We start from the raw sequence: 17062 nt of genomic DNA on the forward strand, positions 1-17062 counted from the left end.
TCTCTGCTCTGCTCTCACTCTACGTGGGTGTCTCCACCAGTGTCTCTGCTCTGCTCTCACTCTACGTGGGTGTCTCTGCCAGTGTTTCTACCGCCGGTGTCCGCTCTGCTGTCAGTGTCACCGCTATAGTCTCTGCTGGTGTCTCCGCCAGTGTACGCTCTCATTCTCCGCCGGTGTTGCCGCCGGTGTCTCCACCAGTGTCTCCGCCAGTGTCCACTCCACTCTCATTCTCCGCCGGTGTCCCCACCGGTGTCTCCACCAGTGTCTCCACCAGTGACCCCCCCCCCAAAAATATGAACATGAAACTGATTCTGCCCTTGAAAACAACGTTCTTTCACAAAAATGCGATTTTCCTCGTTTTTTGTCTGAAATGTCGTTTATTGCTGAAAATGCACAAATTAAACTGTACTCACCACACCTCAGCCTTTCATACCCTCAGGCAATGATAAACAAACAAAAACAAATACTATCGTTTTTTGGTAGCGAATCTTATCTGCCACAAGAAGCTGGAAATGATCAGTTTATCAGTAGGCCTATCGGTTGAAATAATCATTATCGTGCATCACTGATACATATGTATAAATATAACTCTGAAGGCTAACTAAGTGACTAACTAAGACTGCATCTGCAGACAGAAACAGGTGCACAAACAGGAGTCTGTCTTTTTCCCCTCTCCTGTAGTGATCCATCTTCACCCTCACAGAGGATCTTCGTGTGGTACAAAGACAGCGCAGAAGTGACGTCAGCAGCCTCAGACTCAGACCCGGACTGTGTTTTCGGACAGCGCTGCGGTGCAAAGTGAACCAGTCAACACGGACCGCTGCAAACTTTACCGAGTCTCCTTCAGGCTCTGACCGAGGTCCTCTGACGCGCTCCACATGCCGGGACTGCTGAACCTGTAGCCGAAAAGTGACCGGAACAGGAGGTGACAGCAGGTGACAGGAGCTGAGATTGACAGGTAGGCGCTGCGACTGAGAGGCAGCGTGCAGCGACAAAACTACACCTTTATTTATCTGTTTTACTTTGCAATTTAAAACTTTGACAGAAGATGCTTATTTGCGGTACACACACCTGTCAGAGTCGTTTAATGTCACGAGGCAAGTCATATCTGTCCGGTTGCTGATATTTTTGGAATTTCTGGTGGTTTAACTGTGGGTAAAGTTTGGCTCATGTTTGTCAAAATTATGTTTTTATGTTAAAATGCTACATGCGGACAATGTGATTCCACTAAAAACCAGAAATAACGAAAAAAGAAAGATTTGATCAAAACTTAATGATTATAAAATTGCTAATATGATGCAGGAAAAAAAAAACTTTTTTGTAGTGCTCTGTCAAGTATTTCTTTAAATAAATATATAAATTAATAAAATATAACAAAAAAATAAATATGAATAAAACTATAATTACAATATTAAATGAAACATTAATAATATGTATTTTTATTATCTATTTTTATTTTTAGTGATGACTACTTGTAAATATCTGACCAAAACAAATAAGCATATGGACGTTTCATAAACAGATGGTCAGTTGTTTATTTTTATTCTTTTTTTTCTTAATTATATTACCAAAGTACCAAATATATACAAACCTTCTGGTAAAATGTACTGCACAGGTTAAACCCCCGAAAAATAACCCAAAACCCAAACAATAACAGTTTTTTTGAAAGATTCAAGTTAAATAGCAGCATGCAAACAATATTTTATATTTTTTATATTATTATCCATTTTCAATCTATTTTTATTATTTATGATCTATTTTTATTATTTAATTTTAGTGACAAGCAGTTGTAAATATTAGACCAAAACAAATTAACATATGAACATTTAAAAAAAAAAGGTCAGTAGTTTTTTAAAATTGACAAACCGAACATATAAGAAACACCAGGTAAAAGGTACAGCATAAGTTAAAAAAAAAAAAAAAACTATCTGAAAGATTCAAGTTAAAAAGCTGTATACTTTTGATACTCATTATCATTGGGAATGTGGGTCTCAATCGATTTCTCGAGTCTGAAATAAAGGTTTGAATGAATATAAATGAAGCAGACAAATAAACAGACACCAAAATAAATAGGTCAATTAATAAATAATAAATAAACCAAAATGTATACACCCTTTTTTCTTTTTATTAAATATAAATTTACAAATTACTTGAGAGGTCCCTGTAGCTTTATTTTTTAACCTTAAGGTGACACTTCTGTAAACAAGGTGAACTACATGTTTGTCCAATCACGTTCGTCGTGGGCGTTTCCTTTAGTTTAATCGACCAATCAGGTTTCACGTGTACGTCAAAGAAACAACCAATCGGGTGCCGATTTACAGTTCAGGCGGTGTTTTCGTAAATCCCGGTCGCAGTTTGAATTTATTTGGTTTTAACAGTAATTGCAGCGGTAATCTTGGGTCGCCGAAGCACTCTGGGTCGCCGAATTAGATATTTCAAAAGAGTTTAGTTTAAGTGATCAGGAGTGAGGACCGAATTTGAGCTGTAACGTCGGTTATTTGATCTAATGGACCGAACCGGAGACAGGCGGCGGCGGGGGGGACGATGCTAGCCGGAAACGCTGCTTGAGTTTCGCATCATGGATATGAAAGGATAATTCGCTGACGGAAATGAGCAAACAGGTGAGAGCTACCTCAAGATTTTTCTTTACACAACTATAATCTCTGACGGTGCTGTGATAAATTTAATAAACCTGATATAACCGAACATGTAGCTGTGAGTTGCTAATGTTAGCTAAACAGCTAGCTAGCTAACCGGAAGCAGACACAGACCCCAAAGTAGCAAAATATTGAGCTTTAGCCTCTAATTAATTAATTTGCCTTTTTCACGAGGACATTATTTACATGATATGACAGTAAGAAAAGCAGAGGTAGGTCCTGCAGAGCACTCAGAATCAGAAATACTTTATTGATCCCCTGGGGGAAATTGATATTTGCTACAGTCGCTGATGTAAAGCATAGCGATAATAATAATAATAATAGTAATAATAATAATAAATGAAAATAATTACAAAAATCAGAATAAAGAGAAAATGGAGGAAAAAATAGCATTTGTAAAAATATATAATAAAAATATTCGCATTATCTATCATAAATACTTTAGTGATCGCCAGGGGGAAATTGATAATCGCTACAGTCTCTGATGTAAAGCACAGAGAAAATCATAATAATACTAATACTACTAATGCTACTAGTAATAGATAAATAAATGTCATTAGTTGCAGTAATTAAAATAAAGAAAAAATGAAGGATAAATAACAAAAAATGAGCATTTGTAAAACTATAAAATGAAAATATTTGTATTATCCATTAATTTCACAGATTAATGAATTCCACGTATTGCTGCTTCCTGTCAGAACAGAGCAATCAGAATGATAAATGTATACTTTATTGATCCCCAGGGGGAAATTGATAATTGCAACAGTCGCTGATGTAAAACACAGAGAAAATAATAATAATAATACTAACACTAATACCATTGCTATTACTACTACTAATACTTCTAGTAATAATAATAAAAATAACAATAATAAAAAATGACAGTAAGTACAGTAATTAAAATCAAGAGAAGGTGAAGAAAAGAAACAAATATGGGTATTTGTAAGAATATGAAATAATGAGTGTCATCATGACAAAACTTGTAAGCCTGGGCATTTTTTCCCCACTAAATGTAATTAGTTGAATAAGATTAACAAGCATCTTCTGGTTCTTGAGTTTTAACCTCACTGTGTTATGTGTTAAAACATTAGGGCGACACAATTCATCTAAATATGAAGTATAAATATTTAATCTGCAATATGGCTAAGTTCAATATCCAAATCGCAGTTTCAGCGACGCAACGTTCAGTTGCAGTTTTTGTAATTAAGGTAAAAAATATGTTACAACATGCCATTACAAGTGAAAATTTGTGGTATCACAGAGATACAAAATCATATCCAGATGTGAGGGAAGATGCTTGTTTGGTACAAACCCCGAGTAAAATCCCATTATCACATTTTTTTGTATTTTTTTTACAGTAAAAAACAAATTCAAAAATGAGCATTTCCACTAAAATAACAACTTGTATGGTAATATTTGTAAAAAAAAACAAAAAAAAAAACAGTCACATTTTTAGTTTTTTTTCATAAAGTGTAGCCCTATAAAACTTTGTGAAGCTGCAGTATAAAAGTTCTCAGTCCAGTCACTCAGGATGAATAAAATACCTGCCAGAAAAGACATTTCGGACTACAGAAAGACAAAATATGCAATTTATCTCCATAGGGTTTTTTCTTGTTTCCACTTGTTGGGTGTTATTTCCTTCTTTTCTTCTTCTTTCTGTTTCTCGCTCTCGCTCCTTCACACCCACACACACACACCTGACACACCTGGTGTCAGATACGGAGCCTGAGGGCAGCAGAACAAAGTTTCTACTCCTACTCTGTAGATTAACCACCACTGCTGGGCCCAGCCTCTCTAAATCCCACAAAACACACTCACACACACACAAACACACACCTAATAGAGAAGTTACAACAAGCAGAGTGATTGCTCTCTATCCTTCTCTCTTTCTGCTGCACACACACACACACACTTATCATACACACACTTGCCGTGATAACAGCTGTCATTATCTGCAGATCTATGAGTAATGCTCTTAGTTTTATGCTTAACATTATGTAAGCCATTTGCACATAACTGATTTTTTATTGGTACTATTAACTGTAATGGTTGCGAGTGTTTGACAGTAAAATCAGATTGACCCACTGTCTTTCGACGGGGTAAAGTCCAGGTTACTCTTGTACAGTAGACTGTTGATAAATCAGGTAGTCGTTGCTAAACGCCTCATGGCTTAATTTATTCTGTTTTAATGTTTCCTCTAACTTGCATCTGAAATGCATCACATCCGAGTGTCTGACTTTAAAAACCTGAAGTTCATTGTTTTCTATATGCTTTTAGTTTGATAGAATCAATCTTTAATCACTTTCAATAAAAATAAATTTGATTTATCAAGCACTTTTCAAAAAAGATTAATTTCAAAGTGCTTTACAACAAAGATAAAAACTATAGTCAATAAAGAGATGATAAAATATTCAAGCAGGTGTTGACATACATAAGTGAAATTAAAATATAAAATAAAAATAAGTGGAGAAGAAGTGAAAGTAAAAACAATCCTGGTAATATAAATAAAAATGAGAGGAGAATTAAATAAATTTATTTTTTTTAATAATGTAATAGGCTGTCTGTTAAGAGTGTAAAGGTCTTGGCATTAAAAGCTAATGCAGTTCTGAAATTTAACGTGCTCCTGAAATGCAGGATATTATAAACATGTTTATTATTCTGTTTTCTCTGTGTTTTTATTTAACCTGCTGAATAAGTTGGTGTGTATGAGCACCCTTGTGTGCATCAGTCTGCTGCACGCTCACACAATAGACAAAGACAGTAGATAATGCTAGAGGACATGCGGGATGTGATTTTTCTGTCACCGTGTTGACGCTTTGATGTGGTTTGAGTGTCAGACAGCCTGTCGTACGACTGTCCTCTAAATCACGGTGTCGTGCAAAGGTTGTTAGGAAACAAAAATCTTTATCAGACAAGCTGCATGGCTTCATAGCACACTTTGTGTCTGGTATTGTGGAAGGAAGTTGTGCGATTTCATTAGATGTGAATGCTCCTGAAAAAATAAAATAACTGTTTTGGAGTGTAAAATTATTAGCAAAGGTGCACTGATCTGCTCTCAATAGAAAAAGAAATCGTTTCATTGCCTTCATCCCACATCCATCATTACAACTTGAAACTGGAGAAAGTCCTGTTGATGCTAACATAATTGTTTGAAAAGGTTTCTTGATGATTTTTGGATGCTTAAGTTTTGGCACAAACTAGAAATGGCAAGAGACATCGTACAAAAGCAGAAAAGCATAATTGATTAAACATAAAACGTATATTTTATTGTATTTGAGTACAGTTTTTCTGTTTACATGAAGATTCTCCAAATTATCCTTTGAGTGTTAAATAAATGAACGGGATATGTTTTTCCTGCACAGGTCACCTCTTTCCTCATTTGTTTTTGTGATTGTCTCAGCTGTTTCAGTAGGTGTAAATCTGCAGGTGAACCATGATGTCTGTTCTTGGTTTCTATCTGTGGTTGCATGCTGTTATCAATAGGGAAAAATCTGACTTCCTGTATCTCCTGCCCCTATTTTGACCCCTCACATCATCACAGACTTTTTGGCGCTAACGACTTCCACTTTTTAACATGCTGTAGCTTGTAAACGTCTTGGTAGGATCACTCTGTGTTTGGAGTGGATACAATCCAGTTTTCGACTGAAAATGACAGTCGAAACCGCCGTCGGTCTGCGGTGAAAATGGGAGTGCTTGCTTATGTACACAGCATGGCAGTGATGGATTGTCAAGAGCTCCGTGGAATCAGTAGATTCTGGAGAAAACTAAATGTTTCTTGTTGAGGGACGACGTATCTCCAGACTTCCTGTGAGGTGATATTGTTGATGTTGTTTAGTAGTCAGAGAAGCTTCATGCTGTGCAGCTCGTGTGTCCTCTACTATTAAAGCGCTTGAGTAAGCTGTTGATTACTTCTTTTGGGAATGATTCTGGATAACAGAGTCACCTTACAAGATACGCTGGATTTTTTTGATGTGGGTTTGCTTGAAGTACTCGTCCACAGTCTGTGTTTACCTGCAGATTGTGCCCGGTACGGGTATTGTCCCTTCAGCTATGTACTGCTGTCTACAGGGGCAAAATATGTTTTGGACACCTAAAAACATAAATATCAGTTTAAATATACGCTATATTTAGAATATTTTCACCACTTTACCTTGCCGTCAGACAGCCCTTTTTGACTGGGAGCTTAAACCATAATATCCATCTATGCTTTTGTCACCAGACGCCACTGACAAAAACAGTAATTTGTATTTAATTGGGTGGTTAGTAAGCTTAAGTTTTAATTTTTGGTTTAAATTAACAACATTTATTCATTCATAGTTTGTGTTATTGTGTGAATTTGGTGAACCCGAACTTGCCTTTTTTAACACCAAAGTCACACAGTGACTCCAACTAACTAAATGATGCAGCGATAGACCAGCAGCTTCTGTGTTCAGCATTTTAAAATGACTGATTTGTCAATGGAGTCTGGCGGCTTTTAAGAGCGTGTCAGATAAAAGCAGTGGCTCCAGTTCACCATCAGAAAGGACTGTCTGATGGCAAAAATCGGTGAAAATATTCTAAAAATAGCAAACACATAAGCTGATATTAATTTTTTTAAGAGGCTAAAATATGTTTTGCTGCTGCCCCTGTCTACAGCTGTGGACACTGTTCATGTCTGCTTTTCCAAATTGGGGACATGCCATGGGCTGCATGATGCACGCACGCACGCACATGCATGCACATGCACGCACACACACACGCACAAAATCATCATGCAATCAGCATGACAGCTTTTGCTATTGCGATATGAGTTATGATTTTAGTGGGAAAAGTAATTTTTACATTTTACTTTACTTTTAAATGATAATGATGTGATTTTAGCTTGGGTCTGTAACTGACATGCATGTTACCTTACATTTTGAAAATGATTTGTAGGCCAGAGCATCTCTGTAGCACCACAAGGCGTCATTTAAAAAAGTATGTTTTAAAAGATTTTAGCTTGATCAAAAAAATGTATCTCCTGAGATTTAAATATTCCTCTTGCATCATCCACTGTTGGTAATATAATGATTTGCCTCATACTACCCCACTCCAAAAAATCTAAACTGTCCCTTTAATGCAGTCAGTGAAGTGAGGTCAGGTGAGGCTATAGTCTTAAACATTTCTAAAATAGGCAATACATGAATCTTTTCGGAAAACTTCTTAGTTTTCTATTATATTGTAATCTATTCTGTTTGTGATTGCTGCTCAAAATCCAGCTCTGATCTTATTACTTACAAGATGTTCCATTAGTGTCTAAACTAGCAGGATGAGGCTGACAGTCATATGACATAAATGCAGTTAAACACATTTACTGACACGATGTCGGTCATGCTCTCCTCAATTAAGACTGAGTTACGGGCAGACAGACAGGCTGCGATTATACTGCCGGTACTGATTTTATGAATGAATGACTGAATGAAAAATTTATTTCGGTTACATGCATCATGAGAAACAGATTATTTCACACAAATTTTCTCAATCAGTAACTGCAAAACTAATAGGCTGAAGTTCGAGGCTTATTTTTGTCTATCCTGAATCAGCCAAAGGATAACCCTCAATAACAGAAACACCAAAGAAACAAGACAAATGAATGAATGATTAAAAAATACTCTAATTTGTAATCCTCTATTATATAGATAATAAATTTACATTATAAATACATTTTAAACCTTTCTCAACAGAGAACAACATTATTTCAACTCATCACTGAGTCAATTCCATAATTTGATTCCCAAAACTGAAATACATTTGTATTTTGCATTTGTTTTCACTTTACATGTTTCAGAAATGAACAACCCTCTTAAATTCTGATATCCTTTGCTCAATTTAAAAAATAAATCAATAAAATACAGACTGGAAAGCTATCGTTTACAACTCGAAAAAGTATTTCCAATCTTTTTAAATCCACAATTTTACAATTTACCAACAGTTAGATTGTCCTTTTGAGCTATTTGATGAGCTTTAATTCATAAAGTTTTACTACTATTTAAACAAAAAAAATGTAGGTTTGAGGAACAGTTACCAACTTTCAAGGTCTGATATGAGACATATGAAGAATTAGAAAGAAAGCGACTTGATCATAATCAGATTAACCAAATTGGCTGTTGTGCATTTTGTTAATATTTAATTATAGTATCCCATTGTAAAGATAAAGGAGCTAAATCCCATGTGGCCACCTCTCCTATATCCATCTATCTATCTATCGAAGTGGATGTCGAGCTGCTTCCTCCTGCGTTGTAATTCCTAATAAGGGTCTTTGAAAATGAACCAGTCACCGACATGTTTAAACGCAGAACTTTAAAGATGTTACCATTAAAACTATTATTATCGCTCTGAGACAGTGTGATTACAGGTGATCGGACGTGTAAGATGGATCGAGAGGAAACTGTCTGTCAGTGTTGGCTTGGTGCCCGGCGAGCAGTTACAAACAGTAGTGTCAAATGAGGGCAACTCCCCAACAGGATGTCACTGTTTGCAGCAGTATTACACCACCTTCCTGTGCGACTTTTAACACCCCATGACTCAGAGCGATTCAGGCTGTAGTTTATACTGCACGTCCAAATCAATAATTAAGAACGACAGCCAGGGCGTACAATGTCAGCGTGCAGGTTTCCAGTGCTGCAGAATGTTATAAATCATATGATATGAAGATTTTGGACTGCTTGACTCATTTAAGAACATGTACAAACGTCATCATTTTTATTCACAGAGAAGAGATGTACCAGATTTATCCCCTTAATTTCAATAATGTGCATTTTTTTGCACCGAACCATGCTGTATATGATGTTTAAAGTCTCAGTTTTTATTAATTGTTTGCTAAAGAGATTATTTGTATTCCAAATTCTAAGTATTGACAGAAATATTTTTATTTTGAATGTAAATGGATATCGGTTCTAAATGTTGGTTATCGGTCTCATTAATTACTAATAATTGGTATCGGTATCAACCTAACAAACATTAGAAGAAAGTGACAAAGGCCTGTTACAATATTCCAGCGCCCCAAACTAAAGAAAGCAGCAAATCTGCACATTAAGAATCTTTAAATATCACATTTTTACATGAAAAATGTCTTAAATGTATAACTGATTATCAAAATAGTTTCTAAATTATTTGACCAATCGGTACAGGTATGCATGTATATTTAATTCTAATTCCTTGGTTAAGCTAGTGTCTGATCTGTTGCTGGTACAGTTGAAGACAAAGGCCATTGTCAGTGTTGAAGAGCTCCTGGTAAACTGAAGATGATGCAATTGAAAACACTTTTTTTGGTGAGTGGTGCCATGTTGACTTCATCAGTGGGGGGAGCAGCATGAATGAAAGGCTTTTCTGTTGACGGTGGAGTGCATGAATCAGCAGTGACTCTGCAATGGAAAAGACAGGAGAGGCAGGCTTTCTATTCAGCTGCACCAATCCTGCTTAATTCTAAGCGTATTTACAAAGAAACAGGAGACAGGATGAAGAGCTTTGTGCACTAATATTGTTTTAGTGATGCTGTAACATGTACAGCGGATCTTGTTTAATTGTGTGGTAAACTGTTATCACTTTGACTCACAAGTTTCATACAGTCGGACTGCGGGATCTAATTTAGCTTTGTTTCAGAGTGAATTTATGTCACGTTAGCTTGATATGTAAATGCTGAATGCAGGAGACGGTTTGACAGATGCTGTAACACTTTAAATCGTGAGGATTCTTTCACTGTGAGCAGGCAACAGACCAACAGCTCTCCAGGTTAAATATTACTAATGTTTGCAAGTCACACTGGAGCTCCATGGTCACAAAATTGGACTAAATACTCATGATTGGAGCTCTGCAAAAACCTTGTTTTGTTTGTGTCTGTGAGAGGCAGAGAGCCGTAGGAGAGAGAGAAAGCCCAAACGCTGGAAACTAAGCAAATGTCACAAAAATGTTATTTTCATAGCTTCCCGAAGATAAATGTCCATCCAACATTTGTCCAAACATTTCACTCAAAACCACAAATGTTAACCTTCTGGTGGTGAAAGAGGAAATTTCAGGGGATCATTAAAGTCATTAGGATCCGTCCTCTGAGGACTATGAACATTTGCACAAATTTCATGGCAATCCATCCAACAATTGTTGAGATATTTCATTGTGACCAAAAAGTGGTGGACTCAATTCAGTTGGAGTGCGTGCTCGTGAATAAACGGTAAACACTTGTAGTCACTGTGGTTGTTTATTTTACCTCCGTGGGTTAACAGAGCTGCTTTTCTTGTACACTCGTTTTAAGTGGCCTCTGCGCTTGACCATGTTTGTGCAGTTTATTTTGGGCCTTTCTTTCACTCTCAAGGGACTGGGTGGCGTTAGTGAGTTTTATACGCAAGGGTGGGGGCTGCAACCACAAACTACCTTCCCCTTCCCGTCCTGACCACTGACAGCGTTGTGAAACAGAAATAAAAAATCTGCTGGTGTCGTGTGATGTCGCCCTCTGGCATGTTGCAGATTGTTGTCAATAGAAAAAGATGCAGCTCGCTGTTTTAGGCTGAGCCACTAATGCGTGAATAGTGCATGTGTCGATAATGAATGACATCCCAGTGGCGATTTGTCACTTTAAAGCTGCCAGACAGCTCACAAGCTGGTATGTGATTGGTGTGTGTTACTGTCCAGCGTGCTCGTGTTTCTCCACGCACAGTTACATACGTTGTCTTTCTTTTCTCGCAGACAAAGGACGCATTTGTGTAGCGTGTGCAGGGAGGAAGAATAGCTTGGTGTTTCTCCTTGTTGTGAGCCTCTCCTCTGACACTGTAGGCTCCAGTCAGCTACTTCACTAGGTGGTGGGTGGACCGTGTCCTCGTGTGTCCGTGAGAATTGCATTGATTCATTCATACTGCCCTCTCCTGCACAGGGCCCCTCAGGCATTCCTACCACAGCCCCCAGACCTGGTTGGAACAAAGTCAAGTCGATTCACATCGAGCACTGGAAGTTGCTTCCGGTTGTAGCCTTCTGTAAGGTATTGATTCGGCAGGCGGCAGTTAAATACCGTTTTGTGTTAACTTCACGTTTTATATCAAAATCTGTATGATCCTGAATTTTTCTCAGAGGTAGAATAATCCAAAGATGTCATCTGATCAGAATGGTTTCACTTTAGGTTTTACAGTGTGAGAAAATTACTCATCTCTGTGGTTCACTCGGTTCAGGTGTGTTTGGTCGTGTTAAGTGTGAGTGGGTGGATGGTTGTTGCTCAAAGCTTGTCTTCTGTTTCATCTTAACCCATTGAAACCTGGCTCAACATCTCTTTTTTTGTGCTGTGTTCAGACACCTTCAGTAGTATTTAAACCTCCGAAACCTGAGAAAATTGGTTTGATTTCTTTGAAAACATGAAAGAATGCAAAATAATAAGATATTGTCACAATTTTAATTAGGGGGTGAGTAATTAAGTAATACATATATATATATATGTATATATATGTTTAAAAAAAGATAATTTATAGGGCTGTGCGTCCTCACTGATCTCACGTTTTTATTTGATTATGATTATCATGTCAATGATTTGATTCTGGTACACATAGCATCCTCAGTTTTCTATATTAATGTAAGTGACTTCTTTTTCATCAATAGTACAAGCAGTCTGATAAGTATGAATTTCCCTTTTTATTTTATTTACAAATCAAAATAAATTATTACAATTCCAAAATCAAAACGAATGCTTCTGCGTCCTTCAGAGTTGCTGCTTCTGGCAACTGTCTTCTGCTCTGACAAAGGAAACTGAAAGTCCCTGAATGAGGTAAACATCACAAATATGACTTGAGTCTAAACACAGCAGTCAACGGGAGTTTTTACAACAGTAAATACTAAAATGGCATCAACCTTTTAAGTAGTTTATATAGTGCAGTGTACAGCTTCATAAAAGAAAATATTTTAATGTTAAAATATGTGTTTAAACAATATATTAATCATTGCTACCAGGAAGTTCATTTGAACTTCATTGTCCAGCTGCAGCTGGAAAATCAACAAGCTGTGTTATGTGGCTATAATCAGTTATGTGCTGTCACTGTATCAACGCAGAATCATTCACATAGCGATGCATCTTAGAAACGATTAATTTCAACACCCCTAGTTATTAAAGATCGTCACTAATTGTGTCAACAGTCCCTGTTAAGGGTAAAACAGGGTACTGAATTAATGTCATCCAACAGAGCTGTTGTCGAAAGCCTAATTTATTTGTTTTGTCTTATACGTTTTCTCTAGTTTAAACTGTATCTCCAGAGAGCAAAGTGTGCTTATTATGAGTGTCTTCAAACTGAGTGTGTGTCTGCATGGGGCCCTGCAGGGCAGTCAAGTCCTTCTCTGTTGAAACCCTGTAAACCTCCCCAGGGGTCCTGACTCATCCTCTCATCACAGTATTAGGTCTCTGTGGGTGCACAAAGGCCCATGGGTGCTCACTTTCAGTCATGAAAGGCAGGGGAGACTCAGTGCTCCAGAGGTGTTTATCTGCCTCATGATGTTTGCACAGGAAATACAGCAGATGTGCACTTAGAGGTGATGAGGCGAGCTCTCCTTTATGAAAGGAAAAATGATGACATGTAGACCTCACCTGACTATACAGTGACAGTTTTTGTTGTTTTTTTCAGGCCACATACTCCTGGGTTTGTGTTGACCAATGGATGAGGATGAAATCATGTGAGTGTGCCTCGCCGTGCCATGGACTTGTAGCTGGGCAAAATCTCACCTCAATGGACTGGGGGCCTCGTCTGCACGTGTTTGACCTTCTGTCATCAACCTGAGGGGAGACTCTACTGTGTCAGAGGCTGCACTCAGACCAGGAAGGAAAAACCACGATTCTATGACTCAAATATTGCAGGTAAGAAGATTTTATCAACGCTGAGCTGTTTTCTGACTTTGCTGCAGCAGGGTGTGACTGTGTGCATGTTTTTGCCGTCGTGTACGCTGTTTAAACACAGTTTGGTTTGCTGTTCTGTCTCGGTGTGTGTGAGTTATGCAGACATGAGATCATGCCAAACAGTGACTGTGCTTTCCTCAGAGTGGGGGGACAAGCTCAGTGTGTCTGAATGGGAGCTATTCACCTTTTCTGTAATGCTGAGGAGCAAATACCGAGGATGATGTCATTTTGGGGCCAGACTGTTTGTTTTTTGTGTGTTTGAGTTAAAGATATTATGGCAGGATGATGGAGAAAATAAGATGTTTTTTTTTACATCTTGCAAGGTGGATGTGGTTAACCATTTCCTGTTTCATCAGGCTTGTGTTTGTGTTTCTGAGGGACGATCTGTCACGTCCCTGATCTGTTTACTTTCTATTTGTGGGACACAGTCACAGAAAAACAATTCTTAGCTAATGGTGTAGAGTAGGAGGAAGTCACACTGGCTGGCTTTTGATAGAAACCACTCTGTTGCTCAGGCACAAACAGACCCACGCACAGGATGCCGTCCAGCCAGACACTCCCAAACAGGTGTCGTCCGTGACCCTGAGTACAAAGAGAAATAATAATCGTGTTTGAGAGAATGAGGCAAAGTGAGAGGAGCAGATGATGTGAGTGTGTACAGTATGCATGCCTGTGGATGTAGGAACTGAGCCAACATGCCTTTGTGTGTGAGTGGGTGCACTCAGTGACACTTTGTATATGCTTTTGTTTGTGAAACACCACGCGAATGAGCGAATGCTGCTGCCAGCCCACTTGTTCACTTATCAGAGGCAGACCATCAGTGTTGAGGTCTGTAAATGGCTCTATAATTGGAGCAGGTGGAGTGGCAGGCCTGTTAGAGATGCTTATCTCACAGTGCTGTTAAGGTCAGGCCTCCTTCCTCTGCCAGAGGGGATACGCTACTTCACAAAGGTCTGATGTGTGACTACGACATTGCATTTGTAGTTTCACCAATAAAAGATTTGTTAGCCCTTAGGGCCCGCTTTAATATTACACACACTCTGCGCACAAAATTCACTTTTCAAAATCAAGTTTTAAAAATATCATACATTTATATTATTTTTTACTTTCATAGAAAATAATGTATGATTTACATTTAACCAACATCAGTCCTAATCACAACTGTCAAATATTCATTATTTTTCAGAATTTTTTTCTGTCCCGGACGTTTTTATGAATTTTTATAAGGTAGCGTGCTGCACAGGATGTGATCTATTTTTTGTTTGCATAACCTGAAATGATAACATCACTGTTATGCTTTCTTGTGTGTGGTGTGATCCACTGCAAACACCATGCAGCACATGCTTGTTTGACAGATTTAATCCAAAGTGCAAAATGCAGTTGCAAAATCTTTATGCTTTCAATCACATATTGTAGCTTTGTGTTGGCACCTTTGATTTGTTTGATTAATTCCAAACACTGTGTTTATAAACAATATGTTTTCATTCAGTGTTCGTACCTAAACCACATACCACTCATACCTACTAAAAGTAATGGACTATAATTATAATTATATAACCAACATAATTATGAGACCAGGCTGTGATTGTGCTGCAGGCTATCTGCTGTCATACGCCAGTAGGGCTGCAAATTTGTGAGACATCATACAAACCCTTTGCATAACTTTTCATAAAATATCTAACGTACTGTTGTATGAGAATACTTTGTGGCACATCATTAAATTTGAGTTGACATAGAATAACTTTTCGGAAATTGACAATAGGTGGTGTTTTTGCAGAGTGGAAAATTATGACGAGTTAAAGTGTGAAAATCAAGTGAATGAGTCCTGTAAGGTTTACTAATCCGCCATTCACACTGGAAGTTTTTTAAGATGCAGTTCCTGGAAATCGTAATGACTGGTAAAACAGTAAAGAGAAGTTTAGGTCTCACTGTTTATTATGTGGCCTGAAGGTTTGTGTCCCTGCATTTGTCAAAAATACTGAAAAGGGGAACTTCCATTATAGCGTGTGTGCTCCAACGGTGAATTTGAGTTACTTGTTACTCTGGATTTGAATAAAAACGTGAAAAAGGGGAAGACTGAAGTATGAGGATTGAGAGACTAAAAAGAAAGTGGAGAGGAAGCTCCCAGAATAGCAGCAGCGAGCAGTGAGTGTGCTTTTTGTGGAGAGTGTCTCTGAATGCTTGGAGGGCCTCGGGGGCCCAGACTGACAGAGGAGAAGTCGGAGGAAAGGGAGCCTCTGGGAGTTAACGTGTATGAGTGTGTGTGGGTGTGAGTGAGCGAGGACAGTGTTATTTTAACCCTGATCTTACATCCGGCTGTCACCTCCTCCACCCCCTGCTACTCCAGTCTGCCGACTCCTCAATCAGTCCACCTGCAGTTGTCGGCGGCCTCGCTGTCGTTTTCACTTCCTCTCCAGCTCCTCTCACCTTCAGCTGCTGGTTTTTCTCAGTAATCCTTTCTCTTTATTGTATTCCTCCACACAGATACCCAGGTATTGCATTACCAGCCCCCCTGAGGACTGGCACGCCGTTTGTCCCTTCCTGGTGTATTGTATGTTCATCGTGTTGTTAACGCGTCAGATTTCCTGATTAACTGACCCTGTAATAGATCACCTTGCGACACTGGCAACAAACAGCCACAGGCTAGAAGACTAGCTTTTTCCAAAGTTTTAATTTCAAGCTGTGCTTTTACTTCTGAAAGATAAAGTGATGACCATTCTCACATGGGGTTAGTCTTGTTGGCACAGTCGTGTATTATTACTTTTACCTGTTGAACACGTCTAACACCTCTTACTCACAAACAGCGAGAGAGAAAACTGTGTTGGATGAAAAGTTGTGTGAAAGTTGCATGAGCAGTGTCACAGCGTCAGAAGGGGATGACATTTTTCTCACACTGCCATTGTGAATTCTCCTGCTGCAAATGACTTAAGTTATTTATTCATAATGTAATTATGAAAAAATGTAATTTTCTTAAGTTTTAATCATTTTCTGAAACTTGTGAATGAGTCTCTCTTTATCCATGTTCGACTTTTCTATTGAGCTTTTTTGAACGCTTTAAGAGGCTCGCACTTCTTGTCATATAATAATGGACAGAAATATGAGCATAACACCCAGGCTGACAAACACCAGAATTTGTCTTTTGTGCATGCATGGTACAAATGATAAATGATGAGCGGCCTTTCACAAAAGTTCAGGGTTCACGTACAGTTTAACACAATGCTGCACAGTTGCATTTCTGGGTATACAGGCTGTGTTTGCTTGATAATGTTGAGAAACAAACCATGATGGAGACAGATGAGTCTCACTGATAGCTGCTGTGTATCAAGGTTGTTTGAGCAACGAGTTCCTGTGTGTGTCTGAGGGAAAAAAATGCTTTCAGTTCAGTTTGTTGTTTTTTTTTTCTTGATAATCTAGTATGTGCGTGTTTTTTTGGGTCGTAAAAGTTTGCTTCAGTTTGTTGACAAGCTGTTGTTTCATTCCTTATCTTTTTTAGTCTCTCTTTCTCTGTTTCACACACTCATGCACACTC

The 17062-nt window shown here is 38.2% G+C and overlaps 1 protein-coding gene across 1 annotated transcript in view; it reads left to right on the forward strand.

Annotated features, from left to right (window-relative positions):
• The first annotated feature begins 742 nt into the window (after window positions 1–742).
• Window positions 743–17062, forward strand: part of tnk2b (tyrosine kinase, non-receptor, 2b) — a 78701-nt gene continuing 62381 nt past the window's right edge. Inside the window, exons 1-2 of the mRNA XM_088085847.1 lie at window positions 743–958; window positions 13265–13494. Of these exons, the coding sequence (XP_087941973.1) occupies window positions 13477–13494 (18 nt within the window). The 5' untranslated portion in view covers window positions 743–958; window positions 13265–13476. The remainder of the gene's footprint in view (window positions 959–13264; window positions 13495–17062) is intronic.

The sequence above is a fragment of the Plectropomus leopardus genome, chromosome 12 (genome assembly GCF_026936395.1).
Source record: "Plectropomus leopardus strain MGB_pleo_1.0 chromosome 12, ASM2693639v1, whole genome shotgun sequence".
Classification (NCBI taxonomy): Eukaryota; Metazoa; Chordata; class Actinopteri; order Perciformes; family Serranidae; genus Plectropomus; species Plectropomus leopardus.